Source organism: Chrysemys picta, chromosome 3, assembly GCF_011386835.1.
Source record: "Chrysemys picta bellii isolate R12L10 chromosome 3, ASM1138683v2, whole genome shotgun sequence".
In the NCBI taxonomy this organism is placed as follows: Eukaryota; Metazoa; Chordata; order Testudines; family Emydidae; genus Chrysemys; species Chrysemys picta.
Genome location: NC_088793.1, coordinates 20,941,960 through 20,963,468, shown reverse-complemented (window position 1 = coordinate 20,963,468; position 21,509 = coordinate 20,941,960). Strand labels below are relative to the sequence as shown.

At 41.3% G+C, this 21,509-nt stretch overlaps 1 protein-coding gene across 4 annotated transcripts in view; it reads right to left on the bottom strand.

The window, feature by feature from the left end:
- Nucleotides 1-21,509, bottom strand: part of ATAD2B (ATPase family AAA domain containing 2B) — a 155,858-nt gene that overhangs the window by 71,080 nt on the left and 63,269 nt on the right. For all 4 annotated transcript variants that reach the window (XR_006174082.2, XM_008163070.4, XM_008163069.4 and 1 more), the window contains exons 16-17: nt 14,618-14,929; nt 3,114-3,243 (exon numbers count right to left, since the gene is read on the bottom strand). Coding sequence is in view for 3 of the 4 variants with exons in the window: in XM_008163070.4 (XP_008161292.2) it covers nt 3,114-3,243; nt 14,618-14,929 (442 nt within the window). In the remaining variant the exon portion in view is untranslated. The remainder of the gene's footprint in view (nt 1-3,113; nt 3,244-14,617; nt 14,930-21,509) is intronic.

Genomic DNA, 21,509 nt, shown 5'->3' with positions numbered 1-21,509 from the left:
GTTTATCTATACAGAGTTCCTGGTGTTTCAGCTTTTATTTAGTAATGTTTAAAATTTTAATTCTTTTAGATTTTTTAATTTACTTCATCTCAACTAATACAATAATAGAGATCTTCTATTGGAGATCCTACAATGACTGTACTGTGCTAACTTTGGCATGCCTCAGTTTCAGCACTGATTACCTTGGGTCTTGTCTATACACACAGTTGCAACAGTGTAACTGATTAGAAGTTGATTTAATTAATCAGTGCAAAATCTGTGTGGGTATTATTAAATTGATGCAATCCTAGATTATAATCAACTGTCTTAAATATATTCCTTACCAAAAGCAGCTAAATCAATATAATCATTCTTAAATACATTTAAAGGTTCACATGTGAGTTTGCACGAGTTTAAAAATGCAGCTTTAGAGTCCTGCTAATCCACGGATATCCACATCTGCGGATATCTGCTAACCGTTTTTGCAGATCGCAGCTTGGGTGCAGATACAAATTTTGTATCTGTGCAGAGCTCTACACCACACACTCGCCCATACGGAGCAGCTGTCACCCAGTTCTCAGGCTCCAGCTCAGCTCTCTGAATTACGCAGCAGCAGGCTGCGATATGTGGCAATAGTCCGCTGGGAATTCTGGGCGTTCTAGTCCCCAGCTTGCTCAAAACGGAGGAGGTAAACTACAACTCCCAGAAGGGAGTGAGCCAAGCACCATTCTGAAAGAGGTGTAGTTGTACTTTAAACTAGCGGGCAGCAACAGCAAGCGTTACGGAGAGAGTAGTTGTTGCCGCTGTCTGTCCAGGCCGGATCTGTGTACGTTAGATCCGCCACAGCTGCATAGGGGTGTCTGAACCCCCCACTGGAAGGGCAGTGTTGCATAGGAGGGCCCAGAATTGTACCCTCCCTGCCTGGAGCAGAGAAGGAGATATGGCGGGGGTGGAGCAGGAGGTGAGGCAGGAGGTTTGTGGGGAGAAGTGGGGGGCAATAGGAGGTTGGGGGCTTGGCACAGCCCTGTGTCACTGCTGCGCAGTGACCCGTGCAGCTGTTAGTAGAACCCTGCAAATCTGCGGATATCCATGGACAATTTTTGTGGATTGCGGATTGGATGCGGATATAAACATCTAGCTTTAGTCATGTGTGAAGCAAGGTGTTAGCTAACAAAGGTTACTTTTTAGCAGCCCACAAAAGACCAAAATGAAGGATGAAAAATATTGTCTAAATACCTGTCAGCTGTCTAAGAGCAAGTTATGCTGTTTATTTTCTGGGGTTTTTTAGGTGATAGTAGGTGAAGATATAAAATTATCTAAGTAAGCTCTTTGTCCGCTCTAAGAACAAAGTGAAATTGACACATTAGTTTTCAGAATTAAAAATATTGCACAGGGGCTGTTTATTTCATGCCAATGCATTTCCAACTGCCAAGACCCCAAGATTCAGCAAAGCACTTAAGAATGTACTTAACTTTAAGCATGTTCTTAAGTCCCATGATTTAAAAGGATTTATGAAAATGCTAAAGCACTTTACTGATTTTGGGTCTAGTATCTAGTCTAGTATTTATATTGCACACTTCTTACTAATAAGCTTCCAGCTGGGAACACACACACCTTTAAAGATTGCAAATGTGAGTCTATCAAATTACTTTGTATTTTTGTGAAAGGGCAAAAATCTTAAAGGATTCTAGTCAGGTATTAAGGGAGAGGGGTTTAAAGCAGTGTCTCTTCCCATTAATATTACCTTTATTTGAAAGCTAAATTTTAAAATTAATTTAATTTTCTCTTTATTACTCTGTTTACTCTTTAAAATTCATTCAGCTTGAAGAGTGAAACTAGATTGCTCAGTTTTACTTTATGTTATCGGTCAATCACTTTCTAGTTGCCATGCATTATGCACAAAACTTGTCTTTTGCTTTACAAATCTGATGGTGAAGGTCATAAATCCATCCACCAAAAAAACGTATAATGAAATTTAAAAATTAGTTATATGTGTACATTTTTCTTCTCTTTTGTTTCAACTGAAACCTGAATTTTGGGCCTGCAGTGCTTGACAATGTACCTTCAGGGAAAGAGCAAGATTTTTATTTTAAGCGAATCAGTTATTTTTAAGTTCATGTTACTGCAAATACTGTTTAAACATCACTGTTCAGAAATAAAAAATTTCTTTCTTCCACAAGATGGCTCTACTAAACAGTGCCCTTTACTGGCCTCGCATTTTCTTTAGTGAAATAGGCATCAACAGAATCTATACAAAATACTACTCTAAACAATTCATACTAAAATTAACATTTCTAGGTTTTTGTTGCTGCATCCATCTTAATAAACAGTTGTGTTTCATCCAAATTTAATACACAAATTCTAACCATAATGTCTCTGCAACTTTCCTTAGAAAAGCAGTTAAGAACACACAAAGTGAGGAAAAAATTAAGAGGAGGCTTTTTGGAATACAAGGAAATTTGACAGGAATCAAATTAATTTGTAATATCAGATTTAAATGCAATAAACATATATAACAACTTATATTGGTCCACTGACGCTCAATAGTACTTCTCAGTAAAAAAAAAAGCAGCTAATGTATTGCACACTTAATATTTCCCAAAATACACCAGCATTTTTGCTTCCTTACTAAAACAGCTGGAAATTCAGGTTTATAATCTCCACAGCAAATGTCTCAAAAATATCCCAGGGGCCAAGCATGGAAATTACATTCTTAAAATGCTATGTACCAAAGGCCAAACACTACTCTCGAATACCCATATGCTGTTTGTAATACCACAAAGTCATTATAAAACATTTAAAAGATTTTAGTTAAACTAAGGAGATCTCTCAAGCTAAATAGAGCTCAGCATGCAAAAAAGGTTTAAATGGGGACAGAACCAGCTCACAGTTATCCAGTCTTACTACTTCCCAGGAGTGTGAATGGCTTGGAAAATTGCTCATAAAGACTTCAACACAGAAATCTCTCCATAAACATATCCCGGTATTTTAAACACATTTAGATATAAATATAAGGATATTGCCATGAAGCACCTTTATAAACCCTTTCTTTGAACTCTAAGTGCAAAATATCAGCGTATGACCTTAGAATTTCAGATCTCCTATGAATTTCACAGCTAAATGAATATACTCACATTGTAAAATGAAGGTAGGGTTTATGTATAGCAGCTGACGATTGTTTCTTTGGTGATCCTGAGTGACAGCCTGTCTCAAAAATTGAAGCATTTTCATCTTCACTATCGTCTAATATTAGACTTGGTGCATCTGTTCAAAATGAGATGTTTATTAATGTTAGACTTCTGTCACCTCTTGGTACACTTCAACAAAAAGACATTGGACATTTCTTGGTTAAAAAAAGTTTAATACATACTACATGAAGTGGGAAGAATATGTTTAAGAAATTACTACATGTGATTTTAGTAACCAATACTACCCAGAAAGTGTTAAAATACAGAGTTTAGTCAGAAATTCAAATGCCCTTTTACCATCAAGCAACGTGCCATTTTCATAACCACAAAGATACAAAAATAAGTTGTGTATTACAATAAATAAAATTGCTGGTTTAACTCATTACAAAATGCTTCCTCTTGATATATTTTGCTGCCAGATTCATTCAATGTTTATGTTATTGACTTGAACTTACTTACTGACTATGCATAATTGTGCACAATAAATAAGCCCCCAAAATTTCAGAAGTATACTTCATATTTCAATATTTTTCCTAGTGATAAAGTGGACAACTTGTGTTTGGGAATGGAGAATTGCTTTCTACCACACACAAATTTGATAAAGAATATCAAAATGGTCAATGTCAGTTCAAGTCAACTTTGTTTTCATATCCTGGGGTCTTAATCTATTTTGATTCCTTCAATAACAAGTCATTCTCAGCTATTGAATTTAACTATACAGGGCTTCTTAAATTAAAGTAAAAGACTGAATACAACAGAGAAGAAAGACTATGCAAGAAAGTAAACTGAAAAACCCTGAGCACATGAAACCAATCAGAAAAGTCATTTGGTAGAAGATTCAGCATGACTGGAAATCTACATTCCAAATTAATTCAAGATAAACAGGAATGACAAAGCAAAAACCAACATTGCTGGGTTGGAATTAAACTGGTAAGCATATACCATGTAGCTGTCATTCAAACTCAAATAGAGGGAAAAAAATTCTAGACATCACTTACTTATGCTAACAATCAACTGGAATGTGGCATACGAGCACAAATATTTAAAACTATTACATGTAGATCATAATATTGTAGGACTGGAAGGGCCCTCGAGAGATCATCTAGTCCAGTCTCCTGCAATCATGGCAGGACTAAGTATTATCTAGACCAGGCATGGCCAAACTATGGCTCCAGGAGGAATTGGTTACGAATCTGAAGGTGGAAAGCAATTTGGGTGAAAGTGATCATGAAATGCCATATTTCATGATTCTAAGTAAAGGAAGGAATGAGAGCAACAGAATAAGGACAATGGACTTCAAAAAAGCAGATTTTAACAAACTCAGAGAATTAGTAGGTAAGGTTCCATGAGACAAAAATCTAAGGGAAAAAGGAGGTCAGGCGAGCTGGAGTTTCTCAAGGAGACCACATTAAAGGCACAACTGCAAACCATCCTGATGCAAAAGAAAGACAGGAAGAATAGTAAGATGCCAATATGACTCCATCAGGAGCTCTTAAATGACCTGTAAATCAAAAAGGAATCCTACAAAAAGTGGAAATATGGACAAAGTGCTCAGGTGGAGTACAAAAGACTTAGCATTAGAATGTAGGGACAAAATCAAAATGGCTAAGGCACAACATAAGTTACAACTTGCGAGGGACATAAAAGACAAGAAGAGGAGGGTCTTTAAATACATTAGAAACAAGAGAATGACAAAGGAGAGCACAGGTCCTGCGCATTTAGTGGGCAAAGAGTGCTAACTGATGACATCAAAGAAGCTGAAATGTTTAATGCCAATTTTGCTAAAATGATTAATACTATGTTAGAAAACTGTGTAATGAATTATGTTAGAGAAATTAATACTATACATACACATCATTATAAGACTGTAAAGGAATGTGCATTTTGAATGTGTCTCTGCTGATACAGCATTTCAGAAATTAACTGAAACAGCTTCAGGGTTGTGTAACCCATGAAACCTGGTTTGCATGTCTTAGTTGTAAAATTTTTGGTCTGTGCAAATAGGGTAAAGCAGAGCACCAAGGCGGCTTCAGATGTGCCCCCCCCAACCAACAAGACAAGCCAAAAATCCAGCCAACAAAAACAGACCAATAAGAAGGATAACTATTTTAAGATAAGAACTGGATAGAGCCAACTGGATTGAAAGCAGAGAATGGATGACAGAAGTGGACAGATGAAAGCAAGTTTTAGCAGGATAAACAAAAATCTATTAGTTTAGGCTAGTTATTGTGATTTATGCATGATAATATTTTAATTAGATAGGTACACAGATGAGGCAACTTGGTAAACTGAGTCTGCACAAAGCTACAAAACAAGGGATAAAAGACAGGTGCTTAAAAACAAAAGTAGAGAAGACACAGGAAAAGAAAACAGCAAAGACCTGAAATTTGAAGAGAGTCACCCTGTTCCTAGGAGAGGTAACTTGATCAATTAACTTTCTTGCCTTATATTTTTCTGCCTGTATATGTAATTTATAGGTAATAATAGTGTTGTCCTAAAACATACAAAATAAAGGTTAAGAGAAACTGTTTAAGCCTAAACTGAAGTGGATCTTGGTTTTCATCCAATAGTGACCACATACTCAACACAATATTAACTTCAATGATGAAGGAACGCAACCCAAAATAGGAAAAAACAGGTTAAAGAATGTTTAGATATGTTTGATATATTCAAGTTGGCAAGGCCTGATGAAATTCATCCTAGGGTAATTAAGGAACTAGCTGAAGTAATCTCAGAACCATTGGCAATTATCTTCAAGAAACTCAATGGAGGACAGATGATGTCCCAGCGGACTGGTGAAGGGAACACAGTACCCATCTTTTAAAAGGGTAGCAAAGAACAAACAGGGAATTATAGACCAGTCAGCCTAACTTTCATACCTGGAGAGATACTGCAACAAATTATTAAACAATCGATTTGTAAGCACGTAGAGGATATTAGAGTTATGAGTAGCCAGCAAGAACAAATCTTGCCAAAGCAACCTAATTTCCTTCTTTGACAGGGTTACTGGCCTAGTGGATGGGGTAAAGCAGTAGACATGATATATCTTGATTTTAGGGTATGTCTACACTGCAATTAAACACCTGTGGCCGGCCCATCAGCTGACTCAGGCTCATAGGCTCGGGCTATTGGGCTGTTATATTGCATTGTAGATGTTCAGGCTCAGGCTGAAACCTGGCACTCCACGAGGGTCAAATGTAAGACACGGAAGGTAACTGTCCTGCTCTACTCAGCACTGGACAGACCTCCGCTGGAGTTTTGTCCAATTCTGGGTGCCACACTTTTGGAAAAGATATGGATTAATTGGAAACAGCCCAGAGAGTAACAAAATGATAAATGGTTTAGAAAACCTGTCCTCTCAGGAAAGATTAAAAAATGGGCAGGTTTAGTCTTGAGAAAAGAAAACTGAGGGGATACCTGATAACTATCTTCAAATATATATAAAAGAGAATGGTGTTATAAAAAAGAATGATTAATTGTTCTTCATGTCCCGGAGAAGAAGTAATCGGCTTAATCTACAACAAGGAAGATTTAGGTTAGACATTAGGAAAAACTCTCTTACTTACACTCTGGAACAGGCTGCTGAGGGAGTTTGTGGAATTCCCATCACGGGATGTTTTTAAGAACATGCTCGAAAAACACCTGTCCAGGATGGTCTAGGTTCACTTAGTCCTGCCTCAGTGCAGGACACTAGACTTGGTAACTTCTTGAGGTCCCTACCATCCCTACTTTTCTATGATTCTATCTGTTTATGATTAATACTCAAACTCAATGAAAACTTCCAAACTCTCTTTGGTAAAAATAAGGAAAGATCAGTAGGAAGGAAAACAAACGAATATATAGACCATTTAACCATAAGCATAAAAGAATCTTTAGAACAAACTTTTTGTCATTGACTGCTTGGAAAGTACCAGCACAGAGCAAAAGTAACAGCACACAGACTTTGAAAAAACATGACAAAAAGAGCAATTCTTTTCTCTTAACAGTGTCAATAACAAAGGGCTTCTAAGGTGGTATTTCCTGGAGGTTAACAACTGGGTTTGTTAAGGAAGCTCTGGAGAAGAATTTAAGTAACTCAAGCCAGAAACTGCTCTCGAGTAGGTAACTAGAAGTCAGAACTCCAGGATTCATGGCTCTGTCACTGACTTGCTTTGTGACATTGTGCAAGTCATTACTTCTCTGCATCTTGGTTTATCAATATCCATTCATAAAATGTAAATATATTACCATGAGCCTTTTCAGATGTTGTACTAACACTAAAAAGTACTAAGCATATGTTAAAGTAAGCAAAGAATAAGGGCTGAAATTCTCAACTACTCCTGCCAGTAACTAACTTCCCAAGAAATGACCTGGGTCATTGCTTAAACATAACTAAACACCCAACCAGGCACTGCCACAGACCCTTCTTTGCAGCCTGGACTCACTCCGTCACCAACAACGGGAAGCATGACTTGGAAGCTCTACCTCTTAGCAGTATATCCCTTCCCAGACAGCAGAGACTCAGCACCAGGGCCAGGAGCTGCCAGAGTTGCTTTGATATAGCCTTATCCCATCCCCTCAACAGTAATCTCATTTGCAAACACAAATTCATCTACTCTCTCTCTCTCTACTCCAGATATGTCTCCTTCTGTCCAAACTAAAACTTCAGCCTGTTTCTCTGACATTTCCTTGTGGATATCATGTCAGCTCAAGTTCATCATAGCTTAAACAGAACTCCTAATCTTTCCCCACCTAAGCCACCCCCCTTACTCTCTGACCTCCCTTCTAAATTACTGTGAACAGCAACACCATACTCTCCATCATTCAGGCCCATAACCTGGATTCATCTTCAACTCAGACCTCTCTAGATCCTCATATCCTGTCTGCTTAAATCTTGCAGGTTCTTGCTACACAACATCTCTAAGACATGCCCTATCCTATACATGCACTCAGCTAAAATTCTTGTGCAGGTGCTCATTATCTTGTGTCTCAGTTACTGAAACATCCTTTTCTCTGGCCTTGACAAATGCAACCACTCACATCCATTCAAAATCCTGCTGCAAAGATCATTTTCCTAGCCTGTCATTTTGACCATATCACCCTTTTCTTTGAATCCGTCCACTGGCTCCCCCTTCTCTAACGCATTAAAAAAAAAAAAAAAAAAAAAAAAAAAAAAAAATCACAGTTACTCACCTTCTGTAACTACTATTCTTCGATGTGTTTTTCAAGTCCATTCCAATGTAGGTGCACTTTGCCGCAAGCACCGCCGCCGGAAACCTCTTCCTCAAGTGGTATCTGTCAGGTCGGCTCTGGTGCTCCCTGAGGTCGCGCGCTCATAGCGCTGGTATAAAGGATCCCACCGACCCGCAGCCCCCTTTCTTATCAGCTAACTGGCAGATCGAGGTGGAGGGGGTAGGAATGGACATAAGCAACACATCTCGAAGAACAGTAGTTACGGAAGGTTAGTACCATTTTTTCTTCAAGTGCTTGCTCATGTCTAATCCAATGTAGGTGACTCCCAAGCAGTTGTGCAGGTGGAAGGTTCAGAGTTTATTGGCAAGCTGATTGTAATACTCCTTGGTCAAATCCAGTATTGTCTCTAGCCTGTTGGGCGATGGCAGAGTGAGATGTGAAAGTATGAAATGATGACCACTTTGCCACTCTACAAATGTCCTGCATAGGAACTTGTGCCATGAATGCTACCGAAGATGCTTGAGCCCTTGTAGAATGTGCTGTCAGGGCACAGACAGATCTGCTTTGACAGATCATAGCATGTGCAGATACAGGAAGTGATCCATGATGAAATTCTCTGCGCTGAGATTGGAAGACCTTTCACCACCCTGTATGGAATGGCCACAAATAGCTGGGTAGATTTCCAAAATGATTTACTCCTTTCTATGTAGAAAGCTAGTGCACATCTGATGACCAGCAAGTGGAACCTCTGATTCTCTCTGTTGGCATGTGGTTTCGGACAGAAGACCGGTAGGAAGATATCCTGGTTACTATGGAACTGTGAAACCACCTTTGGAAGGAAGTCTGGATGCGAAAGCAATCGGACCTTCTCCTTGAAGAATACCATGTAAAGAGGTTCTAAAGAGAGCACCAGGATCTCCGAGACCCTTCTGGCAGAAGTAATGGCCATCAGGAAGGCCACATTGCAGGATAGGAAGAGCAGAGAGCATGTTGCCAATGTTTCAAATGGCGGTCCGGTCAGTTTTGACAATACGAGGCTGAAATTCCAGGGAGGGATTGGTTGCCATACCAGAGGATACAATCTCTCAATACCCTTAAGAAACCAACTACAGATGGAGTTTGAGAACACAGAATGGCCGTTCACCCATGCATGAAAAGCCGAGATTGCATCCAGATGGACCCTAATAGATGACACGTCTATGTTATTTCAGGTGGAGTAAATAGTCTAGAATGAATGGTGCTGTTGATTGTGTAGGTGAGACACTTCTGTGTAGACCAAATCAAGAACCTTTTCCACTTTTCCAGGTAAGTGGCTCCAGTGGAGGTCTTCTGCACCCTAAAAGCACCTCATGAACTGCAGAGCATGTTAGCTCTGAGGGGTTCAGCCATGGAGCTTCCAGGCTGTGAGGGACTCGAGGTTCAGATGACACAGACAGCCGTGGTCTTGGGAGATCAGGTCTGGAAATGGAGGTAGACGGATTGGTGTTTACACCAAGGGTCTAGGAATGTGGTAAATAGTGCTGGCAGGGCCAAGCTGGGGCTATCAGGATGACTCGTGCTTGGTCCTCAGCAAGACCTTGTGTAGGAGAGGAAAGGCATAGAAGAGATGACCCATCCAAGGAAGGAGGAAGTCATCTACGAGAGACCCAGGGCTCTGACCCAGGAAGGAGCAGAACTGAAGACACTTCCTGTTGTGCTTCATCATGAACAGATCTATCTGGCGATTACCCCACTTCTGGAAAATGGCTTTCACAATATATGGATGGGTGGACCACTTGTGGCTGGAGAACAATCTGTTGATGTGATCCGCTAGCTCGTTCTTGTGATTCCAGCAGATAGGAGGCCTTGAGGTGGATCGAGTGGGCTATGCAGAATTCCCGCAAGCTAAGTGTTTCCTGGCACAGGTGAAAGGACCTCACTCTTCCCTGCCCATTGATATAAAACATCACTGTTGTGTAGTCTGTGAGAACTGATACACACCTGCCCTCCAAATGGGGTTGGAATGCCTGGCAGGCCCAGCAAATCGCCCTGAGCTCCCTGGCATTGATATGTAACGAGCTCTTCCAGAGACCAGAGGCTCTGAGTTCTGAGGGACTCCAAGTCAGCCCCCCCAGCCCATCGGCGAAGTGACTGTGACAGGAGACGCTGATGGTTGGGGTCTTGAGAATGGAACTCCTACACACACTGCCAGCAGATCCAGCCACCAATGGAGGGAGGCAATCACTGATGAGGGAACTGTGATGACTGCGTCTAAGTGGTGTCGGCTTGGTTAGTTTACAGATGCCATCCACATCTGGAGAGGTCTGAACCTAAGTCTTGCATGCTGCATCACATAGGTGCATAATGTCATGAGGCCCAAGAGCTTCAAGCAGTTTCTTGCTGTGGTAATGGAATGATTTCTGAGGCTCTTTATAAGCATCCCTACTGCTTGGAACTGTGCTTCTGGGATGAAGGCTCTTGCTTGAACTGAGTCACAGATCGCCCTAATGAACTCTAGCCTTTGAACCCAGGAAAGAGTAGACTTCTCTCACATTTATTAGCAGACCTAAATCCTGGAAAGTTGACTGTATTAACTTTATGTTGGACTCCACCTGGACCTTGGTCTGACCTTTGACCAGCCAGTCACTGAAGTAAGGGTACACCTGAACCCTCTCTCCTCAAGAAGGTGAACCTGAGGAACTTTCTGTATCCCTGAAAGATTGAGATATGGAAGTAAGCATCCTTCAAATCATGGGCAGTGTACCAGTCCCCTGGTTCCAGGGAAAAGAGGATGGAAACCAAGGAAACCATGAAGAACTTTAGCTTCTTCATGAATCTGTTGACCTTTCACAGGTCTGGAATCGGCCTGAAATCGCTGTTGGCTTTCAAAATTAGGAAATAGCGGGAATAGAAGGATTCCTAAAGAGAGATGGGGATGCGGACAACTAAACTGAAGGTTATATCCCAGTGCTATCATGCATAGCACCCAGAAATCTGAGGTAATACGGGCCCATGCCTGATAGAAATGGGATAAATGGTCCACAAAAACTAGGGAAGTTGGATCCCAGTTCTGTCCTTGTACATCGTCCTTGAGTGTCCCATCGAAAGGCCTGCTTAGACCCTGCAGAGTGTCAGGGGGAGGGGGAGAAGGCAGGTGTGGACCAGGATTGGTGCAGAGGTTTTCTCCTAAAGCCTCTGCTCCTATTGTAGTCTTGCCAGGTGGGTGGTGGGAAGAAAAGACGAGCCAGCTGAAGCATATCATCATGTTTCCTCAAGGATGCCATGTATAAAGCCCTAAAGGCTTCAGGATGGCCCTTGAGTCCTTTAGGCTGTGCAGCTTGGAGTCTGTCTGCTCAGAAAAGAGTGACGTACCCTCGAAATTAAGGTCCTATGATGACTGTTGAACCTCATGCTGTAGGTCCGAGGACTGAAGCCCAGAGCTTCACATTGCCACCACTGAGGCCATGGATCGAGCTGCAGAGTCCGCAGCATCCAAGGCTGCTTGCAGGGACACCCTTGCCACAGATTTGCCTTCCTCCATGAGAGCTGCAAATTCTTGCCTGGACTCCTATGGTAGTAGCTCCTTAAATTTCAACACAGAGTCCCAGGAGTTAAAATTATACCTGCTCAGGAGCACTTGCTGATTTGCAATCCTGAGCTGAAGGCCATCTGTTGAATAGACCTTTTTAATGAAGAGGTCTAATTTTTTGGCATCCTTGGCCTTGGCACTTGCTGACTCTGTTGTTCCCCACTCATTGGCTGCTGACACAGCCAAAGGTTGTGGTAGATGTGTATAAAGGAATTCGCACCCTTTAGCTGAGACAAATTATTTTTTTTCCATTTTCTTTGCCATTGGTTGGAGGGACGCCGGGGTATGCCATAATGCCACTATGGGGTCCGTAATAGCATCGTTTAGTGACAATGCCACTCTTGAAGGGCCTGTTACCGCTAGAATGTCCACCAGGGCATGGGAGGACTCCCTGATCTCCTCTACCTGGATACCCAGGTTTTGAGCCACTTTCTTGAGGAGTTCTTGATGCACCTTGTAATCATCTGCTCCCGCGACAGCCTCACTTGTACAGGCAGAGGACACTGTTCTTCACCCTTGGCACTAGACAGGTTTCGTGGTGTCGGGTGTTGATATTTGGCATAGATCTTGGTACCAGAGCCTGGATCTCACTCCAAGAGGAGCGGTGGAGGTGTTTTGGACTCTTACACCACAGAGTATGATCTTCTGGAATGGGACCCTTGCATCGGAAGAAAAACCCAGGGGTTCTAGAAAGGCCACTATACTGGTATCTGTCACTGTCCTGGAGGCCAAGCCGGGTAGTGCCAGCTGGAGTTATGGTGCCGGCTCCTGAGAGAGGTGTACGACTCCGCCTCCCCGTCAGTCTCTGAAGATTCCTTTCCTGGAGACCAGGGTGCAGCAGTGCCGACCAGTGCCAGCAAGCAGTGCCAGGAGGGAGGAGATTGGGGATGGGCCATCGTGGCCAGTTTCCCTTTTGAAGGCACCTGAGGCCTCGGAGCCACGGAGGTTCCTCCCACCGGTGCTGCCACTGACAGCTCCTGTAGGGCTGGGAATGGTGGTACCGGTAGAGAGAGTAAATCTCTCGTTGCCTGAAATGCCTCTGGCATTGACGATACCACCCAGGCAGTGGAGCTCTGGTGGCTCTCCTGTGGTGGAGAGTCCATAGGTGCCAGAGACAATAGCGCCACACGAGTTGTTAGAGACACCGAGTGGCCTGATGCGGTTCGCACTCTACTAGTGTGTCTGTGCTCAGGGTTTGGGGAATCGACCTCTATTGGTCTTTTTCTGCTTCCTTCTTGACACCGGTGATGGAGAGCAGTGCCAAAGTCCCTCACTGGCGCACTTTTCTTCGGCACTGAGGATGACCAACCGGGGATGCTGAGGCTCTCAAGAAGAAGGAGCATCTTTTCTCAGTGCCAGAGAGGAACGGTGCTGAGTTTCCCAAAGAGCTGGGGCACTCCTTACTGAAGCTGAAGTACTCAGTGCCAAGTCTGAGTGACCCGGCTCCAAGGGAGGTTGAAATGCTGCCTCCATGAGGATAAATCTGAATCTAGTGTCTCTATCCTTTTTGTTGCAGGGCCTGAAGTCTTTGCCGATCTTGCAGCACTCCTACACGTGAGCTTTCCCCAGGCACTGAAGCTAGCTGGAATTGGGGTCACTTGCAGGCATAGGCTTGTGGCAAGAAGCACAAGGCTTAAACCATGGAGACTAAGGCATGCCCCTCTACTGGTCAGGGATTAACCCTGCTGAGTGGTGTTCGCTAACCTATTTAACAACTGAAACTTAACTACTAAGAATAAAAGATAACTATATACAACGAGGTTAGAAAGTCCACATAAGGAGTACTTGTGAACACAAGGACGAGGCAGTTGCAGCAACCATCACGGGCAGTAAAAAGGAACCAAGGGGGCTGTGGATCGGCAGGAGCCTTTATACCGGTACTATAAGCGTGCAACTCCAAGGGGCACCAGAGCCAATCCGATAGATACCACTGAAGGAAAAAATTTCCAGTGGTGGTGCATAGGGCAAGCACACATCTACATTGCAATGGACATAAGCAAGCACTGGAAGAAAATCAAGTTATTTGTCTTCACTTTCCAGGCCCTTAATGGATAGATTGGGGGATAAATCATGATCTCCCATTTGCTAACAAAATGTCAACTCCCACCTCCAATCAGCCCATGATGCCAGTCTCCATCAACCACTTGCTAAATTTTCAAACAAGCATTACCATGCCTTCTCCGAGGCTGCCCCTCATGCTTGAGAGAAGCTCCTCATAAACATCGGCTAAGCTACCTCCTTCAAATCCCTCTTTACAGCTCTCTTTTGCTGTGATGCCCACAAAAAAACTGGACAACGAGCCACTGCTGTGTCCATACCACTCCCCATCATGCTGACCAACAGCATTTCATTGTCTGTCTCCATCTATTGTCTCGTCTTAACTTCGATTGTAAGGTCTTTGAGGCAGGAGTCATCTTTTTGTTCTGCATTTTTACAACACCTAGCACAACGAGATTCTGGTTCTTGACTGGGACTTCTAGACAGTACAGCAATACATTAATAAATTACAATTATTATTACAATTAATTATATGTCCAAGTAAATAAGCAAATCAAAGTCAGTTCTGGCATAAGCTGGGGCAAACTTGATTCAGTACATTTCAGGCTAGGAGTAGGACAAGGATGCTAAAAGAAAAGCTACCTGAAATTTTTCCAACCTACATCAGAATAGTTAAGAGCAAAAAAAATAAAAATAAAAAAAAACTAAGTACCTTCTCTTTTGTCACCTTGACTAAATTCAGCATGGGGAAATACTTTGTGTAAAACCACCAGGAGGTTACTGAAGGTTCTTTCCAGCAGCGGCCTTATGACAAGGGATAGTGCATGTCCTGAAGACATCACGGCACGTTGGGAAGCAGGCACAATATTCTGCATTGCATGGTAAAAATCTTGTGCGCTGAGAACTATTGAAGAAACATCAAGCTGCAGTTTCTGACTGCTCGCGTAAATCTGCGGATAGCGCCGTCGCAAGGCAATCAAGGCAGCCTCAGTGCAAAGTGCTTTTATGTCAGCTCCACAGTACCCTAGTGTACAAAAAAAACAAACATACATATGTTCCATAAAGAAGCACCAACATTTTGCATATGTACAACCAAGCCTGAAGCTAAAAGAGCAGCCAGTTGCACTTCATGGTCACAGACTCTTTCACATTGCATCAAGTGCAAATTAACCCAGGGACTGATTACAGCTTAAGAAGCAAATGTTAAACCCTTATTAAAACTAATGATACCATTATCTGGACTACTGTCAAAGACCACCAGAAAAAAAGATACCTGTGGATAGCCTATGGAAGAAAGGCAAATGCAAATACAAAATAGCATCCACTGATATTCCTATACAGCAATGTGATATGGCAAGAAATTAATATCATGTCAATATCAATATTTTCCAAGATTTTATTACAGAATTTACTGTAGCTTCCCCCCAGCTTTGTGTCATCTCTATTCCTTTTCTTTTTTATAGTCTTTGTTTTATACACGAATGCATCCGTTGCAACTGTAATTGCGTGAAATAGAATTGTAAAAAGTTATAGGGAAGCCTATGTACAAAATGAAAAACTTATTTTGTGATTATTTTTTTAAAGCAGCAAATGGTCCAAATGAATTTTAGGAACAAAGTGCATATATCCACAAAGCATCTGAGAAAATGGAGGATATTAAGGAAAAATACTTAATCAGAGCATATAAGTAGACAGGAAAATTCCCTCACCTAATTCGTTCTTCATAGCTGCTAGAAGAAACTAAGGTTTTACTGTCAAGCACAACACTCTCTCTCTCTTTTTAATTTTATAACTCTAGTTGTATGGAGAAAGATAGCAGAAAATCGCAATGGCCCTTGAGAGGGGGAGGGGAAGGGGGAGCGGAGCAGAGCCAAGCGGCAGCGTGCTCGCTGCTCCGTAGAGGATGCAGAGAGGTAGGGATGGGCCTTGGCGAAGGGGGTGGAACAGGGCATATCTCTCCCAGCCCCCTGCCATGAGCCGCTCAGGGCAGGGTGCTGGGAGCACCCCCATGAGCTGAGCACCACAGCCTTCTGCCCTGCACCTCCCCACCCCAACACACACCCATCCCTCTGCCCTACACCCCCACAGCCCCATCCATCTGCCCTGAACCCCCCCACACACACCCCCAGCCTTCTGCCCTGCACCCCACACACCCCGTAGCCCTCTGCCCTGACCTCGAGTTGCCCCCAACACCCAGCCTTCTGCCCTGCACCTCCACACACACCCCAGCCCTCTGCCCTGACCCCTGAATCCCCCCCCACACACCCAGCCTTCTGCCCTGCAGCCTCTACCCTGACCCCTGACACCCCCCCCCCGTCCCCAGGTCTGGGGTCCCGGATGCCGGCCCCTTGCCAGCCGGCGTCCCGGCCACAGGCCCTTCTCAGCCCACTGCAGGCCTAGGTGAACAGAACCACAGGCTGGAAGCGGGCTAAGCAGGCTGGTGGCGTAAGATCAGCATTTTTATTTAATTTTAAATGAAGCTTCTTAAACATTTTGAAAACCTTGTTTACTTTACATACAACAATAGTTTAGTTATATAATATAGACTTAGAGAGAGACACCTTCTAAAAAACGTTAACATGTATTACCGGCACGCAAAACCTTAAATTAAAGTGAATAAATGAAGTCTCGGCACACCACTTGTGAAAGGTTGCCTACCCCTGATTTAGAGCCTTACATACAACTGTATTATATAGGCCTAAAACTTTTAAATAGTCTTTTGTGGTACTAATTGATAGTTTTGCTGCTTTCAGGACTAAAACTATTGGCTTTCTAATACTGCTATGCTTCTATCCTTCATAATAACAGATGTATATATTTTGGTGCATTTTGTTTTACCTCCGCTGAAGTACAGAACACCAATTTTTAAACCAATTACAAGATTATTCTCTTATAGAAAAAATTTTATAGCGTATTTAACCCAGCATACAGAACGATACAATTAGCAGGGATATAATTTATTAAATTCTACTCATTTTTATAGATTTTTATAGAATCTATTCACAATTTTTAAAAAATTGGCCAAGCATCCTTTAAAATTGCATATCAAATTTTTTTTAGACCTCTTTTTAGAAAAACAAATCATGGTTTTCCTGCTCCTCTCTATGTTTAGGAGGGTCTTCTGGCAGGCACAAAATCCTCACCACTGAAATTGTTTATGCCTGCCTTCCTGCCTTGTTCCTCTCTTACTGTGCACACACGAGCCCACTCACTTTGTTACAGGTCTTACTACTACCTCTGGTAAACACCCGTTTACAAGGCCTGCACCACCAACAAAAAAAATAAACATGATAATACAAAGTGATGACAGATGCACTAAGTAAACAAACTGGGGGGATGACTAAGAATCTCTCCCGATTTTCTAATTTTTTAGTCATATTAATTTTAAGGGTTACTAGTAATAAAGTAGGTAAACATTTTTAAGATGAAACTGTGGTTTTAAGCTGATGGTATCCCATTAAATTCTATAGGGCTTTTCCATAAAGATTTGAATGTGAGTCAAAGTATGTGATTATAGTCAGAACATTATCATAAATATTGGATTCCATACACAACTTTTTTGAATAAACTTTTTCCATTTTGGAAAAATGGCTAGTAAAATGGTAAAAAGTTATAACTGTGTAAATAATCACAATAGTTGAGTACAGGTTAAATTAAAAACTATCTTGAATTTCTTATTAATAAGCCATAGCTCAAGTGAAATCAAACAGATTAGATACAAGCAATCTTATTGTCCCTCATTTTGTTAGAGGATAAATCGGTCATTTATTTTCTTTCAGTTAACTAATTATAAGTGGCTTCTGATTAGAATTCATTGTTCAGGTACTAAGGCCCCAATTTCACAATTAAATCCATGTGGACAGACCCCAACACGTGGCAATCTATTTTCAGGGTCAGGGCATTCAATTGTACTGGATAAGTTAGAATTTGTGTTGTACACTAAAGGCTGCTTTGCCTTTTTAACTTTGTGTATTATTTTACCAGTTCACAATGGTCCATTTGCTGATAGAACAGCACAATAGATTGAACAAATGAGTTTGGGGAAAACTAAATCAATGTTGTTAAGGTCAAACATGCATTAGGGTTATATTGCTCCTCTAATCTCCCTTTTATCGTAAAAATCCTGTTTAAGCATCTCTGACACAAATTAAGACTCAGCAAATCTAAAGCTATGTCCTTTCCAATTCTTCTATTAATAATGCTATAATACTCCTTACAAACAGTCTTTTTAATCACAGCTTGTACATCTCCATGGAATTGCAAAATTAGGAAATAATAGCCTATGGCCTATTTTGAAAATTAAATTCTCAGGTGATCAGATATACAATTAGTCTCCAGTTCTATTGCCCTATTTCTCAGGAGAAACTGCATTTGAAGAGTAATAATTCATCTTTTACTGAAGGATTCTCTTGTGCATACTTGTATATTCATTTGAGTGACTGACAAGACAACTGCAAGAAAATATCTTGCAGAACATTACAGGTTTTTTAGTATTAAGCAAATACATACTATGCCCAGAAGATGTAAGAACATAAGTAAGTTGTCAAGGCTGAATATGAAACATGGCTTTTCACTCTAACCTTGAAGGAACTCATTTTATCCTCAATTGTCACTGTAGTAATAAAACTAAATTTTAATGCATTTCCTTCTGCTTTTTAAAAATCTAGGAGATAATTCTGAATTTGGGGTGGGCATAATCACTGGCTTTCCTTGTGATAGAACAAAATTAAAGTAATCCATTCTGTGCTCCCTACCACCACCAGATTGTATCAAACAAGCGACTTTTTTTTTTTTTTTGGCATAACTTTCAGGGAGAAGCACAGTAAGGAAGCAGGCTCCCATACAGCCTACTACAGAATATGCATCAGACTTTTACAGAAACTTGCTAGTCATCTTTTCCTGTTTTTTCTCTTGGAAACGGATTTTTCCCCAAACTCTCTCCTCTCCAATGCCCGCCCCAAAAACCAGTTATAACTATTTCTACAACAAGAAAAAAGGTAGGATCTTCTTGTCAAATTAGGTCAAGATTTTGGCCTAACATCATCATAAGAGCATTATGGTCCAAATTCTGTGGCACACTGCACAGGAAGCATGCCAGCACAGAACTCACTATGAGGTTGAAGTGAAAGATACCACCATAGCTTTCTCACAACAGTGGGGTGAAAAAACCCCAAACAGTCATCTCTCTCCATCACTGTATTAAGATGGGAGAGAAAGAACCAATTGGTAACAAATTAACTCTTTTTCTTGTAAGTTGCTTAATTATGATAATGAACATGAAACAGAATATTGCTAAGAAGTGTCTTGACTCAGTGTTGAATTTCTTTAAAATCCTTGTTTAATATTATTTTAATGGCCTACCTAGGTTTTGAAAGGATATACCTGATTAACAGAGATGCTGGATGGAAGAGATCACAACTTTGCTGTTGCTAATATGGTTTGCTTTCTAAAAGGTTGAGTTAACAAGACAATTGAGTACCTATTTACCTAGAAGGTAAATATTCAAAACAAAAATATGTACAAGAAATGAGCACAAGTCACAAACTTCAGGCTGGTTTGCGCCCATCTCTAACACACACTTAACTGCATGAAGACCATACGTTTTTCCTGTGCTCATGACTTTTTCCGCTTCCCATCTTGTGGCCACTTTGGGAATTTAAAATTCCCACTAAAACTCCAAAGGTCTGGTCTTTTATGTCACTTCAGTTCTCTCCCTGAGTTGCTGCATCCTATTAATCTCACAGGCAGCCCATGGCTTAATACTGCAGCTCTCAAGCCACTCAAAGAAGTTTTTTCAACTATTTAACAAACCCAGATATAAAAATCTCCAAATGGCACACGTCATTTTTAAGACATCAACTCATGAAATCCATGACAGTTGTGACAAAAATCTAGCCTTAGGAAACAACCTGCTATTGCCCTACAAGTCCTGGTTCTGTTTGTCTTATTTTTTTAACAATTAAATAAGCCCAGTCATGTTTTTTTTAAAAGTTGTATGGGAGGTATACATCAACAAGCAAGCTATCCACTCTCATGACTGCTTCTCAGTAGAGGTCAGTTATATTTGTAGCATTTTGGTAGTTTTCTTCATTAAGATTCAGGTATTTGTAGGTGTTGCCAAGTTCGCTAAACAAGGTAAAGGTAAAATCATGCTGTACCAAAACCCTGTTGAGTCTAGACTGGGTGGTGGTGGTGGTGGGGTTTTTTTTTTTTTAAACTTTGTCCACTCAAGGGGAACAAGAGCAGACTAATAGCTACTGCATCAGTGTGAAAAGAGGACCAAAACGCAGGTTTGCATGGCTCCAAAGAATCTAGAAAGCCTGAATAAAAGGTTAGATGTTCGTGACATCATGAACAAAAACGATGAGGCAATCTCAGGGCAAGTGAGACAAACTAGCCTTATTGTGACTGATGTAGAGACTTTTTATAGTAGATACAAGGTTCTGATCTTGGAAATGCTGGAAGACATTAAAGCTCCAAGATACAGAAAGGAGAAATTCAAGTGCACAATATTAGAATGGTGCAAGAACCAGACACACCAGATTCTGGGGATATTTCTTATTCTGGAAAATTAACAAATTTTCCCCCAGAACCAACTGCTTTTACTTCAGCACAAGGAAGGTCTTGCAGTAAAACCTACAAAAGGCTGTCCTTGTAGTCTGAACATCTTAAAATATGCAATTGGATTCTCAAGGTGGACAGAAATATGGTGAACTTTCAAAGGAACAAAACTGGATTTTATCCCAGATATCCCCCCTCTCCCATTAAGTGGCACCAGGCCTTTGAAAAAGTCAAGCAGAATTTACATTAAATGGGTTTGGCACATGCTGTCTTATACCCGGCAAAGCTTAAATTGGAGTTTGCTGGATAGTTATATTTTCTCCTCACCAGAAGATGTTGAGGTCTTTGTGGATCAAAAGCGGAGGCATGCTGCTTCGAAGATGGTTGTCCCTGTGGATGAAGAGGATAATTCGGATGTACAGTAGCTGACTGAATGGACTGATGCTCAATTTAAAGTTCTTATTTCTTTGATGATGGATCCCATTGAACAGTTATCTGAGATTATCCTTGTTCTGAGAACTTCAATGCTTGCCCAAGCAGATGGTTGACAGAGGATGTATCTTTATATGACAAATTGTTGTGAGGAGGTTGTGGTGTGTATTTTAGGGTTATTTCCCCGTTAAAAATCTCACTACATGAACATTTGTTTTTATTTCTGTCCTGCTTTTAAGCAGCTGGCTTGAACAACCATCCTCCCATTCAGTACAGCAGGTCTGAGTGCTCCAACGGTATATTTAAGATATTCATGGTGCCTGAGTCTAGAGGACAAAGTTTTTTGCCCTATGCCTGCCACATGGGTATATTATGCAGTAGTAGACTCTGGGGGATATATCTTAGCTTTAGGACCTGTGGTTAGTTTGTGAGTCTTTGTCTGAAGAGAGCATGGCAGAGATTCAATAAAAACTACTGAAATTTATTTTTGTCCACATATAAGGCAGGAAAACTGTGCCAACCAATCTCACCTGTAAAGTTTTTAAAGGAATCTTTACCTAAAGATTCTGCTTCCCACGTGCTTTTATTTTTGTTGGCACTAGTCCTACAAA